The following is a 24,464-nucleotide window of genomic DNA, read 5'->3' on the forward strand; positions in this document are numbered from 1 at the left end:
TGGCATGGAGGCAATCAGTCCGTGACACTGCTGGGGTGTTATGAAGCCCAGGTTGTCCTGACAGCAGCCTTCAGCTCGTCTTTATCATTGAGTCTGGTGTCTCTCATCTTTCTCTTCACATTTCCTCAGAGATTCTCGACGGGGTTAAGGTCAGACCAGTTGGCTGGCCAGTTACACACAGTAACACCATGGTCAGTAAACCAGTTTCTGATAGTTAGATAGATAAGCTAGGCAGCAGAAATCTGGTAGTTGGCTGACAGTGTTGATTCTGGGGTTGATAAAGACCAGTGGACCAACAGCAGCAGATGACATGGCACCCCAAGCCATCACTGACTGTGGAGACTTAAAACACTGGACTTCAAGCACCCTGGAATCTGTGTCTCTCCGATCTTCCTCCAGACTCTGGGACCTTGATTTTAAAATTAAGTTTAAAATGAACTTTCATCTAAAAGCAGGACTGTGGACCCCTAGCAATGGTCTAGTTCTTTTTCCCTTTAGCCCAGGTGAGGTGCTGATGACATTTGTGGTTCAGGACTGGCTAAACACTAAGAACACAACACTTGTAGTCCATCTCCTGGACCTGTCTCTGTGGTACCTCTTAATCCACTGACTTAAGTCTCAGTCTACTCCACATGAAGCTCCCCAAGTTCTTGAATCTGCGTTGTTTGACAAACCTCTGAAGGCTGAGATCACCTCTGTTGCTACCACACTTTTCCATTTCAGTTTATGTTCCATGAATTTGCTTTGATACAGCCTCTGAGGACAGCCTGCCCTTTCAGCACAGTGTTAATTTGGCAACTATTTTTAATTCTAGTCTTAGTTTTAGTCTTTAAATAAAATGCATTTTAGTTTTTGTCTCATTTAAGTCGTTTCTATCCTTTTAGTTTTAGTCTAGTTTCAGTAGACGAAACTCGAAAACATTTTAGTCTAGTTTAAGTCCATATAAAGCCCTCACATTTTAGTCTTTATTTTTAGCCCAAGCATTTATATTCTTGCCTAAATCTGGTACCAAGTCATGGTAGTGTGTTCTCTGCACACTGCCAAACCTGGGGTCCCTGCTTTCTACAGCTGTACTGTTTTTTTTGACAGATTTACCCACAGTGGAGAAACAACAAGGATTTTGAATGTCAGGCGAAAACTACATTACATTTTATTCTAGTTTTAGTTATCTTGATAAAAACTAAACTTTCCTTTTGTCAGTTTTAGTCATCACAGATCTATTTTTGTTAGTCTTAGTGGAAAAAAAATCGTCGACCAATAGTTGTACACATAGTTTTAGTTGATGGAATTCACGCTGTTTCAGCAGTGACCTTCTGTGGCTTACCCTCCTTGTGGAGGGTGTCAGATTGTCTTCTAGACATCTGTCAAGTCAGCAGTCTTCCCCATGATGTGGACTGAGCCAGAGTGAGAGAATGAAGGCTCAGGAAAAAATTTACAAATTGGATTTTTCCATGATACCCTCATTTCGAGATAGTGGATTTTTGATTTTCCTGAGCTGCAAGCCGTATTCATCTAACCCTGCAAAGCAGATGGATTCACCCGTTTCCATGTTTCTCGCTGGCAGATCCATCTTGCAAAGCTCCCGTCTGAACTGTCTGGGCCCGGTTAGAAAGTGACAGGACCAATCGACGACGAGGGGCAGTGCTTTCCACCACGGCAGAGTCGTTATGTAAGCAAGCTGCGAGAAGAGGCCAGTGCAGATATGGCGGAAGACATTAGCATGGATGCTGCTGAAGCGCCAGTTTTATCAGAACTTGATGACATTTCTTCATTAAAAGCAAAAACAAAGAACAGCAGTGAGTTGTTTTCTTTTCAAAAATGAGAAAAGTCATGTACTGACACGTCTACAGTCGGCGTGGTTCACGTTATGCAGCTCTCTATGGAATTGACTCCTTGGTAGCGGCTACGTCACGTGTTTTGTTGCTGTGATTGGCCCATAAAGATGTGACAGACCAACCACACTCAGTTTGTTTTTTTCAAAGGCTCTGCCCTTTCCCAAACACTGCCTATGAGTGGTTTACCAGATGGATGTGTGAAACAAGTCCATCTGGTGTGTCAGGTTAGTATTCATCAAGATTACAACAAAAAATGGTAATTTAACTTTCTGAAGAAAATCACAGGAAAAAAATGAACTTTTCCACAACATTCTCTTATTTTGTGATGCGCTAGTACTTCAAGTAGAAGGCTTGTCTTTGATTTTTGATAAAGCTCATTATTAGGGATAGTTTAGACCTGCCTTGGTCCACCAAGTTCAGTGATGCACACAGAGATAAGATCTGCTGAGCTCATGGTCTTGAATACTGTCTGCTTGAAGTAGTGGTATCAATCCAATGATCAATGAATAAATACTTTCCCCTTTTTTGTTTCTTTGTAGGTATCAGCAGATAAATTAGCTGCAATATCTGGAAACAACTATTTTAGTTATATTTGAAAATAAACACAATAATACGGCTTCCCTCTGCTGCACTAACCTGGCCCAAAAACAGCTATGGCAAGTTCGTGTTATGAGTTTGTGTTATGTCTGTTTATTAGGGTCACATTTATTTGGCTGCAGTGTGGGTGTGTGCTTCTGTGTCTAATTACTACCTCCTCTGCGTTGTGCCTCATCACCCCCCACTGACTCTCTCTCTCTCTCTCTCTCTCTCTCTCTCTCTCTCTCTCTCTCTCTCTCTCTCTCTCTCTGTAACAGGGATCAGTGGCAGTGAATGAGCAGCTTGCCGTGTCACCATTAATACCAACAAGAAACAGGCAGCCAAGGAGGGAGGAGGAGGAGGGAGTCATTCACCTCTCATACCTCTGCAAAGATAACCAAAGAGAGGAAGGAGAAGAGAGAAAAAGGAGAGAAGAGAAAAAGTCATTCTGGGAACTGAGCAAAAAGAGAAACAACAAGGCAAAGAGAAACAGTCAGACTGACTAGAGAGGGGACATGTGAGGGGGAAGAAGTCCCTGGACTAAAGATAAAGAGGAGAGGTCAGAGTTAGGAGGATCAAAAAGAAGGGGTCCCTCTTTTCCTCCAGCTCTCTCTGCGGTGGGATTAGCAGGTTTCTCATCACCTGTTGTTCTGAAGAAGACACCGTCCAGTTCTTCTGCCCTTCTTCAACTTTCCATCTAGCCAGGAGGACGTTTGTGGCAAAACCAGGACTGAAACAAAAAGAGGACAGCAGGATTAAGAGAAGAATAAGGGGAAAAGAGTTCAAGTCACACAGAAGGGTGAGGACGCACATTCAGATGGCTTACAGAGCACGCTGCCTTTTTGCATAATCTCCTTACTGTGTTTGTGTGTGTTTTGGTGTGAGTGTGCTTGAGTCTGTCCATTTGTTTTAAAAGGTTATTACAGTGCAGGATAGACTTTTTCTCATCTTTAAAATACAGACACCTGAATACAAGAAGATGATCAAATCCCTAAAAATGCAATGAAACATGTCAACAATCCGTAAAAAAACACAACAACAGAACCTTCTGGACTGTTTGCACTTTGTCATTCAGCATTTGGGTGCTATATCAGGATCATATTATGTAAAATAACTGACAGAAAGTCTCTTCCATATGTCATAATGTTTTTCCAATCTACCTTTCCAATTCTGAAGCCACTGTGGCTGTCTTCAGAGTGTAGCTTTCAGATTATGACAGCTATTTAAGCTGGTGTCATATTCTGCATTACTAATAATTCATGAATTTACCGTCTTCAGTTTGTCAATAATAAAAGACAAAACTGAAAATAACACACAAAAGTGGTTTAAAATCAAAGGACAGGGGATATGAAGTAGATAACGAGAAAGAAGAGAGTATTAATATTTCTGCTAAACTAAGTTACATTCATTTCTTTGGAACTTTCTCAGTATCTCAAAATTTGAGAGCTTAACTATTTCAAAACACCTAGATTTGGCATAAAACTCATTTGAAACTCTAGTTAGGGTAATCAATTAATCGTGGAAATATCTTAAATATTGATATCTTGCGTCATATCATATTATTCTCCAATAAAACTACTATTCCCACAATGCAACTGGACTCCTACTCATGCTACATCAAAAATGTGTTCTATTATAACATGCAGTAATCCACATTTACTTAATTTCAGCAGACGATATTGAACTAACACAAGACCAAATTGCATCCCTATTGAGTCCAAACCTTTTTTTTAAAGCCCTGACATTTCTATTTAGGCTGCCCCACATATCTGCACATAATCAATTGTATTTGGGTTCAACATGGGTCCACAGAACGCCCCATTAAAGCGCTTCACTTGGCCTGTCTGCCTCTCCCAGTGGGGGTTTGAGGGCTATGATGGTGTCCTCCTCAGGCCCATGGCAGACGGTGAAAGAAAGGACAGAAGTTTGTTTTTTGTGACTTTTGAGCAGACTGTTCAGGCAGGTGAAAGTATGAACAAGTCCAAAACCGTATTCTAACATGCTGCCATTCCAGATAATCCAGTAGCACATACTGCAGCACTGCAGCATTTCAGAGTTTCAAAGCAGATGGCAAAACTGATGAGAGAATATGTTTTCCATCATTTCAGAGTGGAAAAACAGAAGAAAAAAAAGACAAATTGGCTTTGAATGGTGGTGTAACTATTAATTTTCATATCTGGGGAAAAAAGGATTTTTTAATCTTTTTTATGGAGCTGCAGACAGCACTAACATATTCAGCTTGTGATTGTGCAGATCTTGCATCCCTCTACCACAAAACTACCCATGAGCTTCCATGGGTGTATTGCATTAAAAAAGACTCATATACACTACCACCCCAAAGTTTGGGATCACTTGGATTTTTTCTTGTTTTCCATGGAAAAACTAATGAAATTAGTCTGAATAGGAAATACAGCAAATGAACTGGACATGCTGATATTGTCAGATTTAGAAATAATGATTTTCATGAAAAATCTAACACCTTTTGCAGCAATTACAGCCGTGCAGACCTTAGGCATTCTAGCTGTCAGTTTTTAAGGTAATCTGATGAAATTTCACCCCATGCTTCCTGGAGGATCTCCCACAAGATGGATTGGCTTGATAGACTCTTCCTTTGTACTGTACGGTTAAGCTCCTCCCACAGAAGCTCAATAGGTTTCAGATCTGAAGACTGTGCTGGCCACTCCATTACAGTCAGAAGTCTGGCTGTCTGCTTATTCTTTAAACATTTTGTAGACATTTTGGAGCTGTGTTTTGGGTTATTATCCTGTTATAGGATGAAATTGGCCCCGAGCGAGTACTGTCCACAGGGTATGGCATGGCATTGCAAAATCTTGTGATAGCCTTTCTTCCCCAAGGTCCCTTCCACTCGTTACAAATCCCCTATTCTACCTCCTCCAAAGCCCCAGACCGTCACGCTGCCTCCACCTCTCTGACTGATGGTTTTCAGCTCTGTTCCTGCATCTTTTCATTTGTTCTGAGTCTCACAAATGTTCTTCTGTTTGAGCCAAAGACCTCAAACTTGGTCTCATCCATGCAAAACACCTCCTTCTGGTCTTCAAGTGTCCAGTCTTTTTACTCCCTTATTAGTAAAATGTTTTTCAGCTGTGTAACATGATTAACATGGATTAACAGCCATACTAAGACACTGATGCAGAGGACTGACAGTTGATGAGAACTGTTTTTGAACTGCATGAAAATATTTTTCTTTGAAAAACAAAGAAATGTGGCAGTGATTCCAAACTTTTGAGCGGTAATGTAGTTAGTACTGATTCCAAATATAAGGTAGTTGATGTCTGGATACGTGACTGCTAGTGTTTCATCGGTATCATAATCCGGTCCTGAAGCACTTACTCATAACCTGACACACCAGATGGATTTGTTTCACACATCCATCTGGTAAACCTCTGATATACAGCATTTGGGAAAGGGCAGAGCCTTTGAAAAAAAACTCAGAAGTGATTGGATGAATGTTCTGTCTGTCACATCTTTATGGGCCAATCAGACCAACAAAACACGTGGCGTCGTAGCCGCTACCGAGGTGCGTGTGCGCAGCTACTGAGGAATAAACTCCATATAGAACTGCATAACACGAACCATAGCAACTACAGACATATCAGTACATGATTTTCGTCGTTTTTGAAGAGAAAATAACCCACTGCTGTTCTTTGTTCTTCTTTTAACTAAGAAATGTCAAGTTCTGATAAAACTGGGGCTTTAGCCACATTCACGCTTATGTCTTCCACCATATCTGCACCGGCCTTCATGTTGCTGCTTGCTTATGTCACAACTCCGCCATGCCCAAAAGCACTGCCCCTCAATGCTGATTGGTCCTGTCACTTTCTAACCGGACCAAAACAGTTCAGATGGGAACTTTGCAAGATGGATTTGCCAGTGAGAAACACGGAAACGGTGAATCCATCTGCCTTGCAAGGTTAATTATATCCTGGTATTACCACATTTAAAAAGCTTTTGTATTATTTGCACATTCTGGTGTTGTAAAATAATCATAGATCTTTGCTGTCTTCACTTAAGTTGCCAGTATGTTTCAAGAGCTGGAAAGCTGGTCACCTAACTGCTGATGCCATTCCTCACTTTTTATCCATGTTTCCACTCCATCTATAGCTCCTCTACAAAATAGATGCCTAAAAAGCCCCAAAATAAATCTAAAATAAAGACAAGACTCAAAGACTTAAGCATATAAGAAATTTTCATTTTTGTTTATTCTGTTTCTACTGCTTCATAGTCATCATAACTTATTTGTTGTGATCTATTTTTAAACTATTTTTGGAAAGAGCACACACACAAACAAACACACAAAATGTCCATGGCGTCACGCAACCTTTGTCCCAGACCTCTGCTGGGGTAATTAGATTCTGAAATATTGATAGGGGCTCTGTGTGTGTGAGTGCAGGAGCTTGTGAGATGGAGTGCTAGGGAGAATGCTTCCATGCTCTAAACTTTGTGCAAATTTGGTTGTAATTCATTACATCCTTTATAATAAGAGTCTATGAGCAAAGAATCATGCTGGGTACAATACTACAGCTGAGGTGACCAGACTTTACATTTTCAGCACAAATATAGTCAGTTGTAGGTGTTCAGTACCGGTTGGGCCAGAAAATTTGGCATTTTATCTCATGTGTTAAAGTGAATGACAATCAAGAACATGTCTGAGAGATCTCACAGCCTCTCAACAGAGAGTCTAGCACGCTTGAGTCTTGTTCTACAGTGACGTCAGTGAAGTTAGTGCTGTGAAATGGAACTGTGAGACAGAGGAAATGTCATCTCTGCCTTTATAGCCAGGGATGACCACAACAGGCTGAAAAAGAGAGAAAAGTTGTGGAGAAATAGCAGAAACACTTCAGCAACCTGGTAACTGCTGTTAGCATTAGCAACAAACCAATGCATCATTTATCGGAATGCTTGGATAGATAAACAAATATTGTATAGAACATTAAGTTCTTCCTGGGTGTTGTCTAACTGCAACCTATGGGTGTAACACGGGGGGGGGGGGGGGGGGGGTAAAAAAAGGAACTAAATTAATCAGTCAACAGACTGAAATTTGTATCAAATGGAATAAAACAAAATACTGGTGGGCCCTGCTCCTCCCTTAAAAATGTCCAAATGGTATAGTCCAGGGCTACAAAATAATGCAAGTAAATCTAATTTAACCATAGTAAAAATATTGCTCATAAATGGAGAAATTATGGTTCAAAAATACATTAAAATACATATAAAGTATATTTTAAAAATGATGCAGCATTTGTTGCTTGGCTAGCCAGTTAGGGGGGGCCCTGTGTAATATATTTTTTTCTGGGGGCCCTAAATCCCTAGCTACGCCCCTGCTGCAACCCCTCTTTCAAACCTCATCACATCAGGCGCAGTGAATAATCACATACCTCTGTTAAAACCGTCACGCCACAGAACACATTTATGGCTTTGGGATCACACTAATCACACACTAATCACACACTAATTCTGACCATTGTAACAGCCCAAAAACAGCACAACCAGTGCACCTTTATGTGTTGACATTTTCCATTTGATAACTTTTAGAATGTTTATTCTTGTTCTTGTAAGCTGTTCACATCATTTATGTATATGAAAATACAAAAATCTAGAAAAATGAAACTAGTGCTTGCAAAATTTGATTGATTTACAGTTTGAATACAGACCTGCTTTTATAGGAATATTGAATATTTTGACATGAACTTAACCTTAGATAAAGGAACTTGCTATGTACTGAAAAGGAAATGCATGAACAGTCAAAAGTAAATGTTTGATAACACATGATTCAGGTGACTTATCCACTGAGCCTCCTGTAAGTTTATAAAACTAAAATGAGACACTGAGGATCACTGGTGGGCTTATTTTACACAAGTGTGGCTGTAGGGAGACAATGCCGGGGCTTAAACAAAGGTTGTTGAAGGCAAAACTAAAGCATGCGATTAATCGCAATTAAAAAATATTATTGCACTAATATTTTAGTTTAGTTTGTTTTTCAAGGTGCAGTGTGCAATGGCATTGATCCTTCATACATAGTAAACATGGGTTGCTAATTTCCATCATACTTGTGGATCATAGTTAATTGCAATTGATGCAAATAATCTTGAGAGCCCTACTTCTCATCATTTTAGCATAATTGAGGACTAAGATTTATGTTTTGCTGAAAAAACCCCACAATTTTCAACAGGATGGGCCAGTGCCTTCAAGTCTTACAAAAAAAATTTAACAAGCTTTGTTGTCTTGACAGGGCATCATTCATCAGCTCTTTTCAAAACCAGCTATGTGGTCGATTGGGAGACTAATCAATGACTCTATTTTGTGTTTGTGTTGCGGTGATTCATAACCAAAATTTAAGAAACTATAAAATGGGCAGATCTAGAACATCATCTTTGTTATGTGTATGAAGACTCAACATTAATACATCTTGAATTTAGCACTAAACAACATCCAGCAAAGTCACAGTGGCAAAGCAACACTCAGTAATATTCTTACAGGGCAGAAACCTCAAGCAGAACCAGACTGATGTGGATCAGCAATCTGCTAATGTGCTTTAGGGGTTTAAAGGAGTAGAGGAAAATGCAGCGAGAGGAGGGAAACGCAAAAAGATAGACAAGAGAGGAATGCAGGAAGAGAAAAAAGGGAGATGCAGAAAGAAAAGCAGCACAAAACGATTTTAAAATTGTCATCCTTGCTACTCCTAGCCAGAACTACAGGTTGGTTAGACTGATTATAAATATTTGTATTAATTTAGGCCTGTAATGCTGGTTAAATTGTGTCTCTATGCTGTTAAACAGGTGCCAGACTCTAGCTGTGTCTGTAGCGCTGGCTATTGGCCCCATCATACTGCCATAATGCCCTACGACATGGATGTAAACCAGCACAGTGGACAGGCTATAGCATCAAGTAGTCTGACGGTACATTGAGCCTGAAAATGGGAATAAAGTTGTATGTTTGCTGTGCCAAGTTAAACAAAGCAAACAGATGAAAAAAAAGCAGTGAATTATTCTCTTGAGTGGGGATTGAGCCCCTGCCTCATGTGAAGCAGTTCAAGTATCTAAGCATCTGGTCACACGAGAGGGTAAATTAAATCATGAGATTGATGGTCTTGTACGGCATGATTAGTAATGAGGGCGTTACGCTGGATCGTTGTGATGAAGAGGGAGCTGAGCCAAAAGCCAAAGATTTCGATTTACTAATCGATCTATGTTCTAACCTTCAAATATGGTCGTCAGCCTTGGGTAGTGAGAATGAGATCATGAAAACAAGCAGCTGAATGAGTTCCCTCCAATGGATAGCTGGCTTCAGCCTTAGTGATAGGATGAGGAGCTCCTGCCTCCTTGATGCCTCCCATTCGGGGGTCTTCCACCCATGTCCAAATGGGAGGAGAACCCAGAGTAGACCCAGAACTCACTGGGTTAAAAATCCCCTCTAGCTTGGGAACACCTCAGGATCCCCCGAGAGGAAGAGAAAAGGGGCTTTTAGGGTGAACTTGCTTAAAGGGGACATATTTAATCCTTTTAAGACAAGTTTATATCAGTCTCAGAGGTCCCCAAAAATGCCTGTGAAGTCTGTAGCTGAAAAACACTCAAGTATAGGATTTTTGCCTGTCTTGCACTTGAGGGGATTGTGGACAGGTCTGGGGAACATATTTTGTACTGTATTTACTTCACAGTTTTTTGTTTGTCTATCCAAACATGCTGAGCTAATGACAGTTACTCACCAGTTGCCATGTCTCACCAGCATTTCTTTCCCTAAAAGTCTGTCATGGCTATCCCTCTTCTTAAAGCCAAGGATGTTGTCAGAGCTCAATATTCTTTTCTAACATCTTATAGTTCACCTCACAGAATCAGTTTTGTCACTCTTATTTTCCTTTGCCATTTGTGTTGTTACCTCCGCCAAGGAGGTTATGTGATCGGGTGGTTTGTTCATTTGTTAGTTTGTTTGTTAGCAACATAAATCATAAAGTTATGGACAGATTTTCATAAAATTTTCAGGAAATGTAAGAAATGGCATAAAGAAGAACTGATTAGATTTTGGGAGTGATCCTGATCAACGTCTGGATCAGAAATTTTTTAAAGGATTCTTTACTATTGGGAGATAGGGCTAATGGCGGAGGTCTGCGATGTTACCACTTTACACCAGGAGATGGCGGACATGAATAACTTCAATCCCAGCAGCATTTTTTGGTGTGTTTCTATTCAAAGTTTTGGACTTTATAGACTTTGAAAGACGCACGCCTGGTTGAGGAGATGAGTCCGAGCGTAACAGAGAGAAAGACAGCGAATTGTAGCAAGAATACTCACAATGCTGGGAGGAAAAGAGGAATATTCACCCTCTGCCATGAATTTCAGTCGTCTGGTGAGACCATGGGTGAGACTGTCAGTGCATCTGTTGGGACCAGCAATCACTCAATTCCCTCTGGGGATTGAGTAATCAGCAAATTCGATTTTGGGAGTGATCCGGATCACCGTCTGGATCCGTAAATGTTTTTAAAGGATTCTTCACTATTGGGAGATAGGGCTAATGGCGGAGGTCTGCGCTCTCTCTGAGTGCTTTTCTAGTTTACATCTGTGACTGGGCAGGCAGAGCACTCTTTAATCTTAATGATTAACTTCACTCACATATTATGGAACAAATCATAGAGGGCAGGACAAAAATCAAATATGCTAGACTTCCTGCCCGGAGGCCCTGAGGTGTCTCAGACATTGCCATTCACCATAACACCCTACACAAGATGAAACAGCAGGCTTCTGGGCTGACAGGTCCTGAATCCCTACAACTGGTGGGTTAAATTCTACAGAATTGTGCAGTAATCTGACTTTGGCTGTAGTCTGCTGCCCTCTCTATCTGACTCAAGATAAAAAGAAGAAAATGGATGGGCAGGTGGATGCAGTTTTTCTGTGTTCATCGGTAGGCCTTAAAAACCATAACTCTATGTAAGACTCTGTATAACAGGGGTGTCCAAACTATGGCCAGGGGGCCAAATGTGGCCACTTTTTGATTGGCCCGCTGCAAATTCTAGAGATACAAGGAAATATGGCCTATATTAAAACATGTTAAATCTGTAAACAAACATTTTGACAAGAACATATCTTGATTAATAACGTCCTGATGGGTTATCACAGCAAATAGCAGCACTAATAATTTTTCAGGGGCAGAGCCAATGGTAGCAAGAGCTAAACAGGACCCCCTGAAATCTAACTGGCTCCCTAGAATCCTGAAAATGACTCTCTATTTGCCCTGTCAGGCATTACCTAGCCTTCTAGGCATACTCAATCGCTAAGCATGTATTAACTGACATTTGATTAGTCTAACTAACTTTAAAACCCTCATGGCAAGGAGTATGAAAGTGGTCCCACCATCCTAATATATTTCCGTATGCAGCCCTCTGTGAAAAAAGTTTGGACACCCCCGCTACATGACATACTGATTATGAAAGAAAGAAAGAAAGAAAGAAAGAAAGAAAGAAAGATGGTACATATTGTCTTTTAAGCTTTATAAGTCACTTGTTTCCTTTTTAAAAAATGTTTAAAAAGTCAAATAACAATGGTTGAATTTACTTCTGAGCTTTTTATACAATGTCCAGGAGAAATGTGCTAAAATAAAAAGCAGACTGAAGCTATAAGATCAACTTTAACCTTGAAACTATTCGAAACCTGGTGTGTAACTCAGACTCACTTTTCAAAGAGAACAGCAAACAAAACGTTTAATGAGGTTGAGCTGACACAGCTGCTGAGTGTAAAGAAGTCAAAGGATCAAACTAAACCTTCATTAAGACGGGCTGAATTATTTACCAGGTCTAATACATACACACATAAACCCCTACACACACACACACACACCCATGAGGCACACAGATAACTGCATTACTCTAAACTCACATTCAAGCATCTCTAAATCTGTCCTTTATGAATAACTCATGAAAGGATGGACAAATTACTCCAAACACACACACACATACAAAAACCACACCCCCACACATAGTACAATACGACGACAACAAAAAGAGGTAATTGGATGTGGTGTCATGTGACACAATGAGACAGAGACAATCACAGGTCACCGGTGAGGCTAATCAGTTTAACCTATAAAGTGTCTATTTTATTTGATCCAGCCAGGATGTTAAATGCTAAGTGACAAACCAGGAGGAGGATTAAAGTTAACCCTTTAAAGACCGACACATACAGTTAGCAGCTAGCCTGGGAAGAAAAGACGACGTTTAAGGCCAAACAAAGACGTAAACATGGCTCCAACAGTTTTCACGTTACTCAAATGGGGGTCAAACTCAGCAGACGTCAGCAAGCATCTCCTGCGTCTTTGATCAAGTTTATAGCTGAAAAAAACACCTGGAGTGTGGTCAGGGATGTCAACGTTTTCTGTGCTAAATAAGGGAGCTCACTGCTACAGCCATGTGGTATAAGGAGTGGATGCAGCGTAAAATGGATACATGTGTATTACAGTATTTTTTCTGTAGTAATAAACGTCTCTTTTTCTGATAAAATACCCCTAAACTAAAAAAAAATACATAACAGACCTCTGCCAGAAAATTATTTTAGATTTTTTTCATATGTATAAAATAATACTGAAAGCATTAAGGGTGTTGGAACGAATTTCGGGGTTCAAATATAATTTGAACATATGTAGGTGTAGAAACAAAATGTTTCGTCACATGACACGTGACATGATGATCATTCAAGTTTTCACACTCAAAACACAGATGCACAGCAATGGCCGCCATTGGGGATATTTGGGGATGTGTATCGCCAGGGTGGTGCACACGCTGGTGGTGATTTGGCAAGTGAGCCTTCACTACATCAAGAGACGCTGATGTACAAGAGTAAAACCGGAATGTCCACCAGGATGCTGTCCTGGTCCAAGTATCCTCTCCCATCTCACATGGCACGCTGTTACCTGTGCATCCCGGGCACCTCCATCAGGGTGGAGAGGGTTTTCTCCACGGCTAGTGAACAAGAAATGCTCTGCTCTTCATTCAGAAAACTTGAATCTCCTTGTATTTTTCGGTAAAACATGTCGGGACAAGATAGTACCAAAATTTTTTAAATGTTGTGTTAATTATAAACATGATGTCATTGCCACTGAAAGCAGTGCAATTTAATCTAACATTTAATTTCTAACCTGTTTGTTCGTTTAAAAATTGACCATCTGTACCAAAATACCTCTAAAGGCCTCTAAATTGTGCAGTTGGCTGTGCTTGCACTAAAAAAGTACATAAAAATTACCATTAACTACTTTTGCTTTTAGCTCATTATTTTTCCATTGCAATCTGTAATGTAATATTGGAGGGCCCTCTAGAGGACAAATATGTAACTACATGGTGATTAAAGCAACTGAATGTTGTACATACATATGTGCATAAATATTCGAAGATAATTCGAAATCTCTAAAAAATAATAAATGAGATTTGAATGGGACTGCAGATAAATAATGACAGCCCTAGAAAGCATAGCCAAAAATTTTCATGTTCTTTTGTCTTGTTTAAAGTGGAAAATATTCTGTTAGAACACCCTGTAACCCCCTCATCAATCTTAAAGTCCCAGGATTCAGTTTTAGAGCAGCACAAATGAAGATAAAAATTGAAGATAAATTCACAGCTTGGAGCCATACAATAAAAAAGATATCAATCAAGAACTTATGATCAAAAATACGACTATTTTTGGATATATGCATAGTTGGTGAAAACAAGCGTATGATTTTTACCTGGATTATTAAATATTGTTGCTTTTTTTTTACTCTGTGTCCCTCGCAGGGTCTACATGTGACTGCTGATGTCCAATCCTAGAGACAGAAACCAGAACCATGGTCATTCTACAGCAGGTAAACACACAAGTTTAAAATGTGCAGAATGTGGGCCTGGATGTTTTGCACTGAAATGCCATAATGAATTTTAAAGCAAGTAAAACCAATCCAGTGTGGATGAAGATATGCTCAGTTATTGAACATGCCTAAGAAAGACAGCTTACATGAAACTTTCTAATTTATTAAGGCTAACAGGACACGGATAGCTGATCATTGTCAGGGATTTTCGAGGGGGTCAGTCAGACTGATGGTTAACCTTGGCTTTCACTTAGCAGATAGCAGAACAAATGAGTGGGACTTTTGATTTTGTCTTTATTAACCAGGGTGTTATGAATCAAGATAGTGCTATTATTTGGTTGTCAATATGTTTTATGTTGTCAGTCAACTTTCACTGTGCACTGACAGCATGCAGGCATCAGACATCATGTTGCATTGGGCAGCATTGCACGCTCACTGTTCACACTATATCCAATGAATATTTAATTCCATACACTAAATACTTTTTCTACTGACAAGCCTAGCAGAATAGTTTTGCCTCTTTGAATAAGTCAGAACCTAACACTTTTTGCATATATATGGGTATCATTATTGCCCCACTATCTCCACTGGGTAAAACGAGATAAATCACTCTGTTGAGGGGGGAAGGTGAAAGAAAATAAAGGAACTATTAATGTGGGACACTCCTGGTACTTTGTCATCTCCCTCTTCCTTGCAATGGGGGAAAAGTCATGCTGCTTCACAACATTTCATGCTGCATTGCTTGCATTCCCTGCAGGCAAAATAAATAAATAAATAAATAAAAATGGACCACAGGCTTTATTTGGCTCCTGGGCTGTAGGTGGACACTCCTGACAGACATGACATTTATTATTGCTGTGAAAATACTGGATGTTATGTCAGGCACTGCTACATAGGGAAGTTTGAACTGCAGCTATAAACTGCTGTTCTGTTGCTTTATATTATTCATATGTTTTCTGCTGTTTACTAGAGGTTTAAATCCCATGTTTCATCCTGATACAATACAATATCCCTTCATTGGACAATAATACAGTATTTTCTAGGGGTGGGAATCACTAGTGGCCCCACTATTCGATATTATTACGATACTTGGGTCACCAATCGATAATATTGCCATTGTCAACATTTTGCAATACAGTGAGTATTGTGATACCGTATATTGAGATCTATACCATTTTTCAACAGTTGAGCTGATTTAGCATTAGTCATGCCCTCATGTTTGTCGTATTTCTGCAGTATTTTATGTTCATGTAGCGCTTCTTGCAAACCTCATGTGTCATGTCCATCTCATTCGTGCCCTGACTGCGTTCCTAATGTCCTTCCCCTGGTGCTGCCATGTTTGTTGGACTAACTTTCTTCTGCGCAATGACCATCACCTCTGCCAACCTCACTGGCCAAACAGTTGGTTTTATTTTTTCATTATCATAGACTTTAGTTCATATTAGCAATTAATTTGAAAAAAAAAACGTACTTGTTGGACAAGATGATACAATATATCACCAGCCAAGATATTGTGATACTATGCTGTATCGATTTTTTCTCCCACCCCCAGTATTTTCCTATATCACAAAATCTGCAATTTCTTAGAAAGAAATCCCCTGTCCTGCTTGAATCCCAGCGAGGTTGGACGATTTTTTCTTTTATTATAAATCTAACATGAAACATCAGACTTTATTCTGATGGCAGTTGTATACTGATAAAAAAAAATGCAGATGTAGCTGGCAACATAAGGTGCCAGGCCAGCCCTGCAGTAGTCTCTTCCTGAAATATGTCCACACAGCTGAGAGAGGAGTGGACAACCTCTTCATTTACCATTGCTGCTAGCAGGCATGCAGGAGGAATTTCAAAATAAAAGCATAGCATAAAGGTGAAGGTGTAGATGTTGCTGTTCTGACTCCCTACCATTCCTGATTTGATAACTAATTGACCAATTGCTGTACTAATATACACTGATGGAACATTACACCCCTAGTCTTCTATCAACTGTGCGAACTCTCCTAGGAACATGCAAATGTTCAACATCCCATGATTCCCCCAACCCTTAATGTCACCCTTTGTTACTGTTGTGATTGAGAGCCCCCTGGTGGTGGAATTCCTTTTAAATGCACTTAAAGTGTGTAGACTTCACGTTTGTACGTGTGAGCACCAGCTTGTGTGTGTTAGGATAGTTCTATTGGAGTCTCATTAGAGTTTCAGCGACTCATTATGCTGCATCCATTGATTTCTTTTTGTAGTCAAACACACACACAAATTAGACACAATGCTGGATGCATGTGTGTGTGTGTGTGTGTGTGTGTGCTCGTGTGAGTGCAAGCATGCATTTGACCTAGTGTCGGTATTTTTGATTCCCAGTTAACGCATTGCTGGGCTCGTCAGCCTTTCTGATGGAATAATCCGCTCTGACAGTGTCCCCCCGTGGTGGAGGCCCAAATAGGACGAGCCAATAAAAAAAAAGAGCAAATGGATCAGTCATCACCCCTCTGTAAATGTTTATCACACACACACAAAAACAGACACACACACTGTGACCTCCATCCAAACTATGCAGGTGAATTCAAACAGCGCTGGACAGGAAGTGAGTGACTCAAACTTTTGCTGCCACTGATTCACACTCTCAGCACTTTAAATGGTTTTTTGACAGGAGAAGAAGAAAGCTTGTAGATATTTGATCTACAGCAGAATCTTTTTTCCAACGGACACTTTGGATCTAACTGATGAACCTCAAAGAATCAAGATTGGTTTTGGTTTTACCCTGAGGACAAGAAAGTGCTTTTTCAACCACATTTTTGTGGTGACTAACTTTGAAAGACTAGAGCCTATCTGAAATTATTTTTTAGTTCTTGTATCTCATTTGTAACTTTCAATTTTAACTAAGTTTTTCCCATTGGATGGATCATACTTTGGGATGTCTTTCTGGATCTTGAGTCAATAGCAGCTATGCACAGGAGACCTGTTTTCAACATAATTATCTTCAACTGTCACCTCCATTCATGGTCAGAATGACGTGCACATCTTAACTTGTTCACCACATCGATGAAAATGAGCAGGAAGGGATCTCTAATTGGACAGGAGGGATGGGACTTCAAAGTACGCCGTCTCAGCTACAGATGCACGACCCTCATCCAGGTAAGGTCAGGTGTCAGTTAGAGGGCAGGGTGGTTCAGAAGTTTACAAACTCAGTACGTCTGCATGACAGAATGAAGCTGATTGCAACTTTAAACTTGTTTGGCAAACACAAAAGTATGAGAGCATGCAGGTGGATTTATGCCCTGAGTTGAGACCATATTGTAAATATAAAGTTATCTCATGTTTTCATGATCTTTTCTTATCTTAGACGTTATAGTTTTACTAAGTTTTAGTCCTCTAGACGTTATCATTGTAACAGAATTTTTAACAGTGGTACACGTATAGTAAAATCGATAGCTGTTTTGATGCCACTGTAACAAAATTAGAAGTCCAAAGCATCCAATAAGGGGAACTTTCAGCTCAAGTAATATTCAGAACTACTGGTAGATAATATCTGGACAGTAAAAGTACAGTGATTGGTCCAGAAGAAGGGCTTGGGGGAATTTTGATAGTGGACATTTGTCCAAAGTTTTAAGTAAATATCACATTCACAAACAAGGAGACATGAGACCCAGAGATGTCAACCTTTAATCTATGACCTCCATCTAATCAGTTCATTGGTACAAAGTTTAAAGAAAAACCCTCAAAGAGTTCTTGAGAGGTTGTGTAATGCTGGTGCAGAGGCACAGAAACTGCAAAAAAGAAAAGAAAAAACAACTCCTGCACACTGTCCAAATTACACAATGTTCTGTATTTCCCAATATTTTTATGTTCATTTAAATTCATTTAAATGTGCAAAGATTGTGTTATTTAAAAATGTCATATTAAGAAGTATCAAAATATTGACAAGCAAAGGAGATGATCTTTAACCTGAAATTTGAGACAAAATACTAGTTTTAAACTTAATTTTGCAGCAGAGATATTATGCATGACATATCATGCAATCATTCAGGTGCCATTTTTGTAGAATAGTCTATAAAAAATCCTATCTTAATTTTTGCACTTTTTTCTTATTAAAAATAAGAATGACAATACCCTTAAATGTAACAAATCATACCCAATTATCAATATGAGTCAAAATCATCAGAATTTGATATTTTTAAAGAAATGTTCAGTCCTTATTTAGGAATAAATGAAAGTTAAGGAATAATCGTATATCAAATCGCAATTGCAATATTGGGGAAAAAAATCGCAATTAGATTATTTTTCAAAATCGTTCAGCCTGGATGCTTAGTAGTATAAACTTTTTACAAGGATTTTGTCTAGACCTTTTTGCAGTTAAAAATTTTAAATATTTTCTCCATTCCGTGCTGTAATAACCTGGTAGGAACGTTATTGTCTACACTGATGGTTGTCACTGATCCTTTGAGAGCTGTGATAGCATCTTTTGTTCAGTCCCTTTTTGCAGTCCAGAGGGCTGATAAATACTGCTTTATTCATCTTTCCTGACCTCAGAGGTTGTTGGTCTGAATGTGGGAGAAATAAAGAGGGATTGGGAAGTTGGGGAATGTTCTGGACACAGAAAGGCAAGCTACTAATCCCTAAGTATAGCCAGGTTGTTTGTTTTTTCTGTTTGATGCTTATTTTTGTCCCTGGAATTTTAAAGCCATTGAGATAGAGGGATGGATACACCCATGCATTGGTTAAACATTAATAGCAGTCCTGTTGACAAACATCAGCCATTGACAAATAATGACACGTAAAGTAATGTCAGTAGCAAAAGGTTCTATCTATCACACCTGACTGTTAACTGGAGAAGACGTAGTGATCTGCTTGACAAATTCTTATCTACTGTTGTGGTCAAACATGAAAGAAAATGTCAGCATTGTGGGTAATTTACATCAAAAGAAGTATGAATTGGCATCAGTATTGGCAGTCAGCTAATTTATTAATTTAAACATAGGGATCAGCCCTGATTTTCACAGCTGCTGCATATCTAGTATTCATATATTCATTATATATATACAGTACTTAACAAATTTATTAGACCACCTGTCATATTTGTCTCAGAGACCATCCAGCATCGTGAAGTGCTTTAATGCGGAGTCTTTCATTTTCAGTGAGATCTCCACGTTTACCATTTTGAACAGGAATGAGGAATTTCAAACTGAATTCACCTTTTTATACCCAAATTTGAGCAGGCTCACTGGGCTTCTCTGAGAAGTCAGAAATGAATCAAGCATAACATTCAACCACTAAAACTCATTCTTCTGTTCAGGAATGCAAGTAAATAACTATAATTTGACATATTAATCAAGAAATAATAATGTGCTTTACTATTTTTCTGTTTTTTGTTTTTTTTGTAAATCATTAAATTTGGAAATTCATGGACAACAATAATAATTCTATTTTAGCATTAAAAATATCATTTGGGTTAAAGCGCTTCTACATATTGGTGCATTAACCATTGCCGAAACATAAAAAATAATTTTGGTAATTACCAATGCTGTTAATTTAGAGCAGCTGTGGCATAAACCTTACTTTGGGTGGTGGTCTAATAACTTTGTTAAGCTCTCTCTCTCTATATATAAACATATTCATTCTTTTAGCAGCTCTTTGTCTCGTTCATTGGAAGTCCCCTGTAGAAATGTGACAGTATGTTGTGTGGAGTGTGAGAGCTTCGGTAGAGTATAAAGGGCCAAAGGCTGAACACAGTTGTTCAGGCAACTCACTACTTTAAACATTGTATTTCAAATTAGATAGCTCATGTAAGGTGTGCTTTTTTGCACCAAGGGGGGAGTTTCCAGAGAAAACAGTGCAAAGAAAGCACTCGACTTACTGTTCTGAACAACTACGAATGGCTTAAACGCAAGTAAAAAGATAGATTGTTAAGTTCCCCTTGTGATAAGTCTTATTTTCAAACAGCAGAGGGCAGACTCTCACCTGAGGACTTCTCCTCTGTCGGCAGATTTGAGGCACTGTGCAACATACTGTGGTTTTTGTTTATTCAAGTTACTGGAACTTTAAACTTTCACTGCCCATTGGATATAGATTTGACATTTATTTGACATTAACTTTGTAATCCACCTGCTTCATTTGAGCCGCTGATTTCTTCAAATCAGGTTGTAACACAGGGCCACTTGTTGGCAACATGCCCTGAACTGCAAAGCAGTATAGAGAGAGAAATAATCATATTTTTAAATCATTCTCCAATAAGTATTAGTTATAGCATATATCAAATAACACACTTGTTTTGATTGTCAGCACAAATCAGTTAAAAGTCAGTGTAAAATTTAATACTGAATAGGTGATTATATTCAACCCTGTAAAAATAAGACATAATATGATATCATTACTGGATTCCTCCAAGATAAATACTGACAACCTATGATAATTTGCTGACCTCTTGGCCAGGTCAGCCTTGTTAAAGAGATCTCGATCTCAATGGGTTTTTATCTGGTTAAATAAAGGTTAAATAAATAAATAAAAATAAATTATATACATTACCTTTTAGTATGCGACCGTTAAAGTCAGAATTTGTTTTAATTTGAGCACATTTGCAAATAATTTTGTAAATAGATCATCACATCCAGGACTGATTAAGTGTCATTAAATCATAGTATTACTATTTCAGTGAAAGACCTGGATCCCTCAATGCCCCTGAAAATACTTCCACCTCCTGGTTATTTGCTTTGCTCCTGCTGTTTTTCTAAAGTCATATCAAGTTCACTTTTATCCGTGTGAGTAATCAGTGAAAATGTATTCCTCTAAACAGTGGTGCTATATAAGTTAAAAAATAAGGTTAAGTATGAAAAGATCAGAGAAGAGATCGAATAAGACAGGAAAAATACAACATAAGAGTCAACAGTAAAAGTGGCAGATGTTTAAAAATCAGAGCATGATGGGCTAATGTAAGAAGCCAGAAGACAGTGTTAACAATGACTGTCCACTGGAGCAGAAATAATAGCCCGTCTGTGTTTTATGGTTGAGTTATTCAGTGACAAATATCAGCACATTCAATTTGTCCTGTTATCTCACCCTGTGACATTTGACTCATCTAAATGATCCATCTAAATGCAAATGAGTGAAGCTGGAATGGCTTTATCAATTATAAGGCCTTTTATATGTGCCTTTACTCCCCCTTTAAACCAGAGTAACATAAGCATTTTCCTGAGTCGAAGAATAAAGACAGTGTGGAAAAACAAAATCTGCAGTTTCCTGAGTGTCCGCTTGAGGCTGGCTGCAGAAGAACTAAAGTCACACACACACACCCCATGTTAAAATGATGATTCTTAGAGCAGAGATAAACATGATTGATGCCAGGTTCAAAAAGTGACTTCGATCAGAATAGTGCATTTCTTTATAGGTGCACACAGCATGGGGTGAATCTTTATATCGCTCCCCTGTTTTGGTTCAAAGGATAGTGGCAATGACATCGTTAGGATAGAAAAGTTTCAAAATCCAAGCTCAGTAACTGAATGGCTAACATCACTCAGGCTTCGTCCAATACTTTCAACAGCTTGTTCTTGAAACACTCCTGATTAACAGGGGCTTTAATTTAGGTTTCAGGGTTTTTCAGAGGTTCCTTTCATCCATCCCAAAATTTTTAAACTTCTACTTAAAGTGTGATTGCAGAACACAATGGCTCCACACCCACAGCCTCACTGACACAGAGACAGTTCCCCACTGAGTGTGAGAGTCATGCGTACTATCCTGTGAAATCATGAATTCATGAAGGCTCACATATATGGTGACTGTGTATATCTGCACATTTTCCTGCCAGACTTACCCAGAGATCACTGCAATCTTAGTCACTTGAAGGACGTAACTGTCCAGCACCAGCCCCCACCGCTCTAAAAGCATAAAAAGGCTTTATTAAGGTAATATTGCAAGGGCATGATGGGAACAATTTAAATCTAGGTTGAAGTTGCCAGTTTATTACTTAAGTGGGTATTTATAGCACACAAATTTTTCACTTATTTTGCCATTTATCGATTTATTTATTTTGTTTACTTAAAATAGTGTGCTGGAATATTTAACTATAATTAAGAAATACAAACACATAAAGTCGGGTGGTTTTCAGGGACAGTCAAACAATTAAAATAGTAGTTAAATGCGATTAATCTCCTCTTTGTGTCCCTGTTTTGAAATTCTATTAAAACATTTTTTGTTCCTTTTTCAGGACTTTGAACTGTCTAAAGAAGGGGTGTCAAACTCAAGGCCCAGTGGCCAAATATGGCCCGTGGAATTGTTAAATCCGGCCTGCAAGATCATATCATATTTCTGTTATAACTGGCCCATCAGTATGAGGTCCTCAAGTACAAAAAATGTAAAACTTATCCTTTGTGATTTAAGATATCCTTTGTGAGTCATAAAATCTAAAAAAGTAGGGGGTAAAAATAACTAGATAAAAAGTCAGGAATGTGGGAAAAGAAAGTCCTAATTTCATAATTAGGACTCATATGTAGGATTTTTACTTTTTTAATCATACATTGATTATTTCAACCCATAACTTTGACTTCTTATATTATACTTTTAGCTTTTAGATTCATAATTTTACATTTTCAGTCATATTTTCATCTTTTTAAGTAATTATTTTGTATTTTATCTCATATTTTCAACTCCCAACATTGACTCACAATTTAAAAATTTGAATCATATTTTGACCTTATAAATTCTTGATTTTTTCTAACATATTTGCCTTTTAAAAACATTATTTTTCAATTTCATGTTTTGACCTTTTTGAACTAATAAATTTACTTTTCCAAGATTTTGAGCCTTTTAACTTATCTTTTTAACTTTTTAAATTTAAAAATAAGTGCCAAGTTTTATTTCTTCATATTTTATTACAGGTGAAATAAGGATGACAGTTTATGGTTAAAAAGGTGACCCTGTTTGGCCCTCAGTTTAGACCTGAATCTAGAATCAGTTTGTTTTTTTGTTTTTTTAAGAAAATAAAAAACTTAAGATAGAAGATTTTGACACTAACTTAACCACAGATAAAAGAACTTGTGGATGGAAACGGAATTACGAGAACAGTAAGAAGGTAAATGATAATATGAGGTGCGAATGACTTATGACTTATTAACTGAGCTGTCTGTATGTTTTTAAAAGTGAAATGAGACTTTAAGCAACTGTGGTGGACTTATTTCACATCACTGTGGCCGCAGAGAGACGCTGAAATGGCTTAACCAAAGTGTGTTGGAAGAGACAATAGCGCATGTGATTAACCACAATTAAAAAAAAACAATTAACTAATTGTGGACCCTAATTCATCACAATTAATGCATTAATGCATTAATTACTGGCACATATTATTTCCAGGTCATGGGAATTTATTTATTTATTTATTTATTTATTTGTGACATGGGACAATGCACATTAATGCACATAGACATGTAAATGTGCCAGATTGTAGCCATAGGCTAATTTCCATAGTTCCCAGCAGGATGATGGTATAAAAAAAAAAAAAGTACACTAAAAATTTCATAATGAAGAGAGTAATACTCATTTTTTTGTTCCCCCTCAGGCCCTTGTGGACTCCCACGCTCACTCACTGCCACCATTCATAACTGTGAGGGTTCAGTGCAAAATACAGCAGGGATCAGGCCTATTTCTTAAGAGGAAATTGAAGTTTTCTACACACCAGCAGAGGGCAGGCTTGTACTTGAAGTAGACCTCTCCCCTGTAGACACTCCGATGTTAAAAGCTGTCTGCAGTGTACTCTTACAGTGGTTGAGAAAGCCTGTAATGCAGGTAACCTACACATTATGGTTATCAACACACCACGAGGCCGCTGTTAAAACACACCTTTAAATTTAGCAGTAGCAGCAGAGAGGCTTTAACTCCCATCTTTGACGGTGCCTTCTCTCAAAAGCTACTTTCTCTGGCTGTAATAGATATCTGTACGTAAAAGATGACAAGGGTGCGGATGGTTTACTGTCATCATGTTAACTTCTAAGCTCTCTTCTGAAGGTTTTTATGTCTATATTTTCTCTGCGTGGGTTGTTACCTTTTCAAACACGAGTTACACAAGCTGGCGTAAGTGAATACCTGGCTCATGTCTGGTCTGAATTATTTACCTGCAGAGAGAAATGATGAGAAGACCCATCTACCGCAGGCAGGCAGGTAGCATGAGCATTACATCACTGCAGTCCTGCTAACACCTCACCAGCAATGAGCACTGCACTCATCTAAGTCACGTTAACC

At 38.7% G+C, this 24,464-nt stretch overlaps 1 protein-coding gene across 1 annotated transcript in view; it reads left to right on the forward strand.

Moving 5' to 3' along the window:
• The first annotated feature begins 2,809 nt into the window (after positions 1 to 2,809).
• The window catches only part of myo7aa (myosin VIIAa), a 73,773-nt gene continuing 52,118 nt past the window's right edge, over positions 2,810 to 24,464 (forward strand). The window contains exons 1-2 of the mRNA XM_041807595.1: positions 2,810 to 3,210; positions 14,182 to 14,249. Coding sequence (XP_041663529.1) covers positions 14,232 to 14,249 — 18 coding nt within the window. The 5' untranslated portion in view covers positions 2,810 to 3,210; positions 14,182 to 14,231. The remainder of the gene's footprint in view (positions 3,211 to 14,181; positions 14,250 to 24,464) is intronic.

Source organism: Cheilinus undulatus, linkage group 2 (genome assembly GCF_018320785.1).
Source record: "Cheilinus undulatus linkage group 2, ASM1832078v1, whole genome shotgun sequence".
Classification (NCBI taxonomy): Eukaryota; Metazoa; Chordata; class Actinopteri; order Labriformes; family Labridae; genus Cheilinus; species Cheilinus undulatus.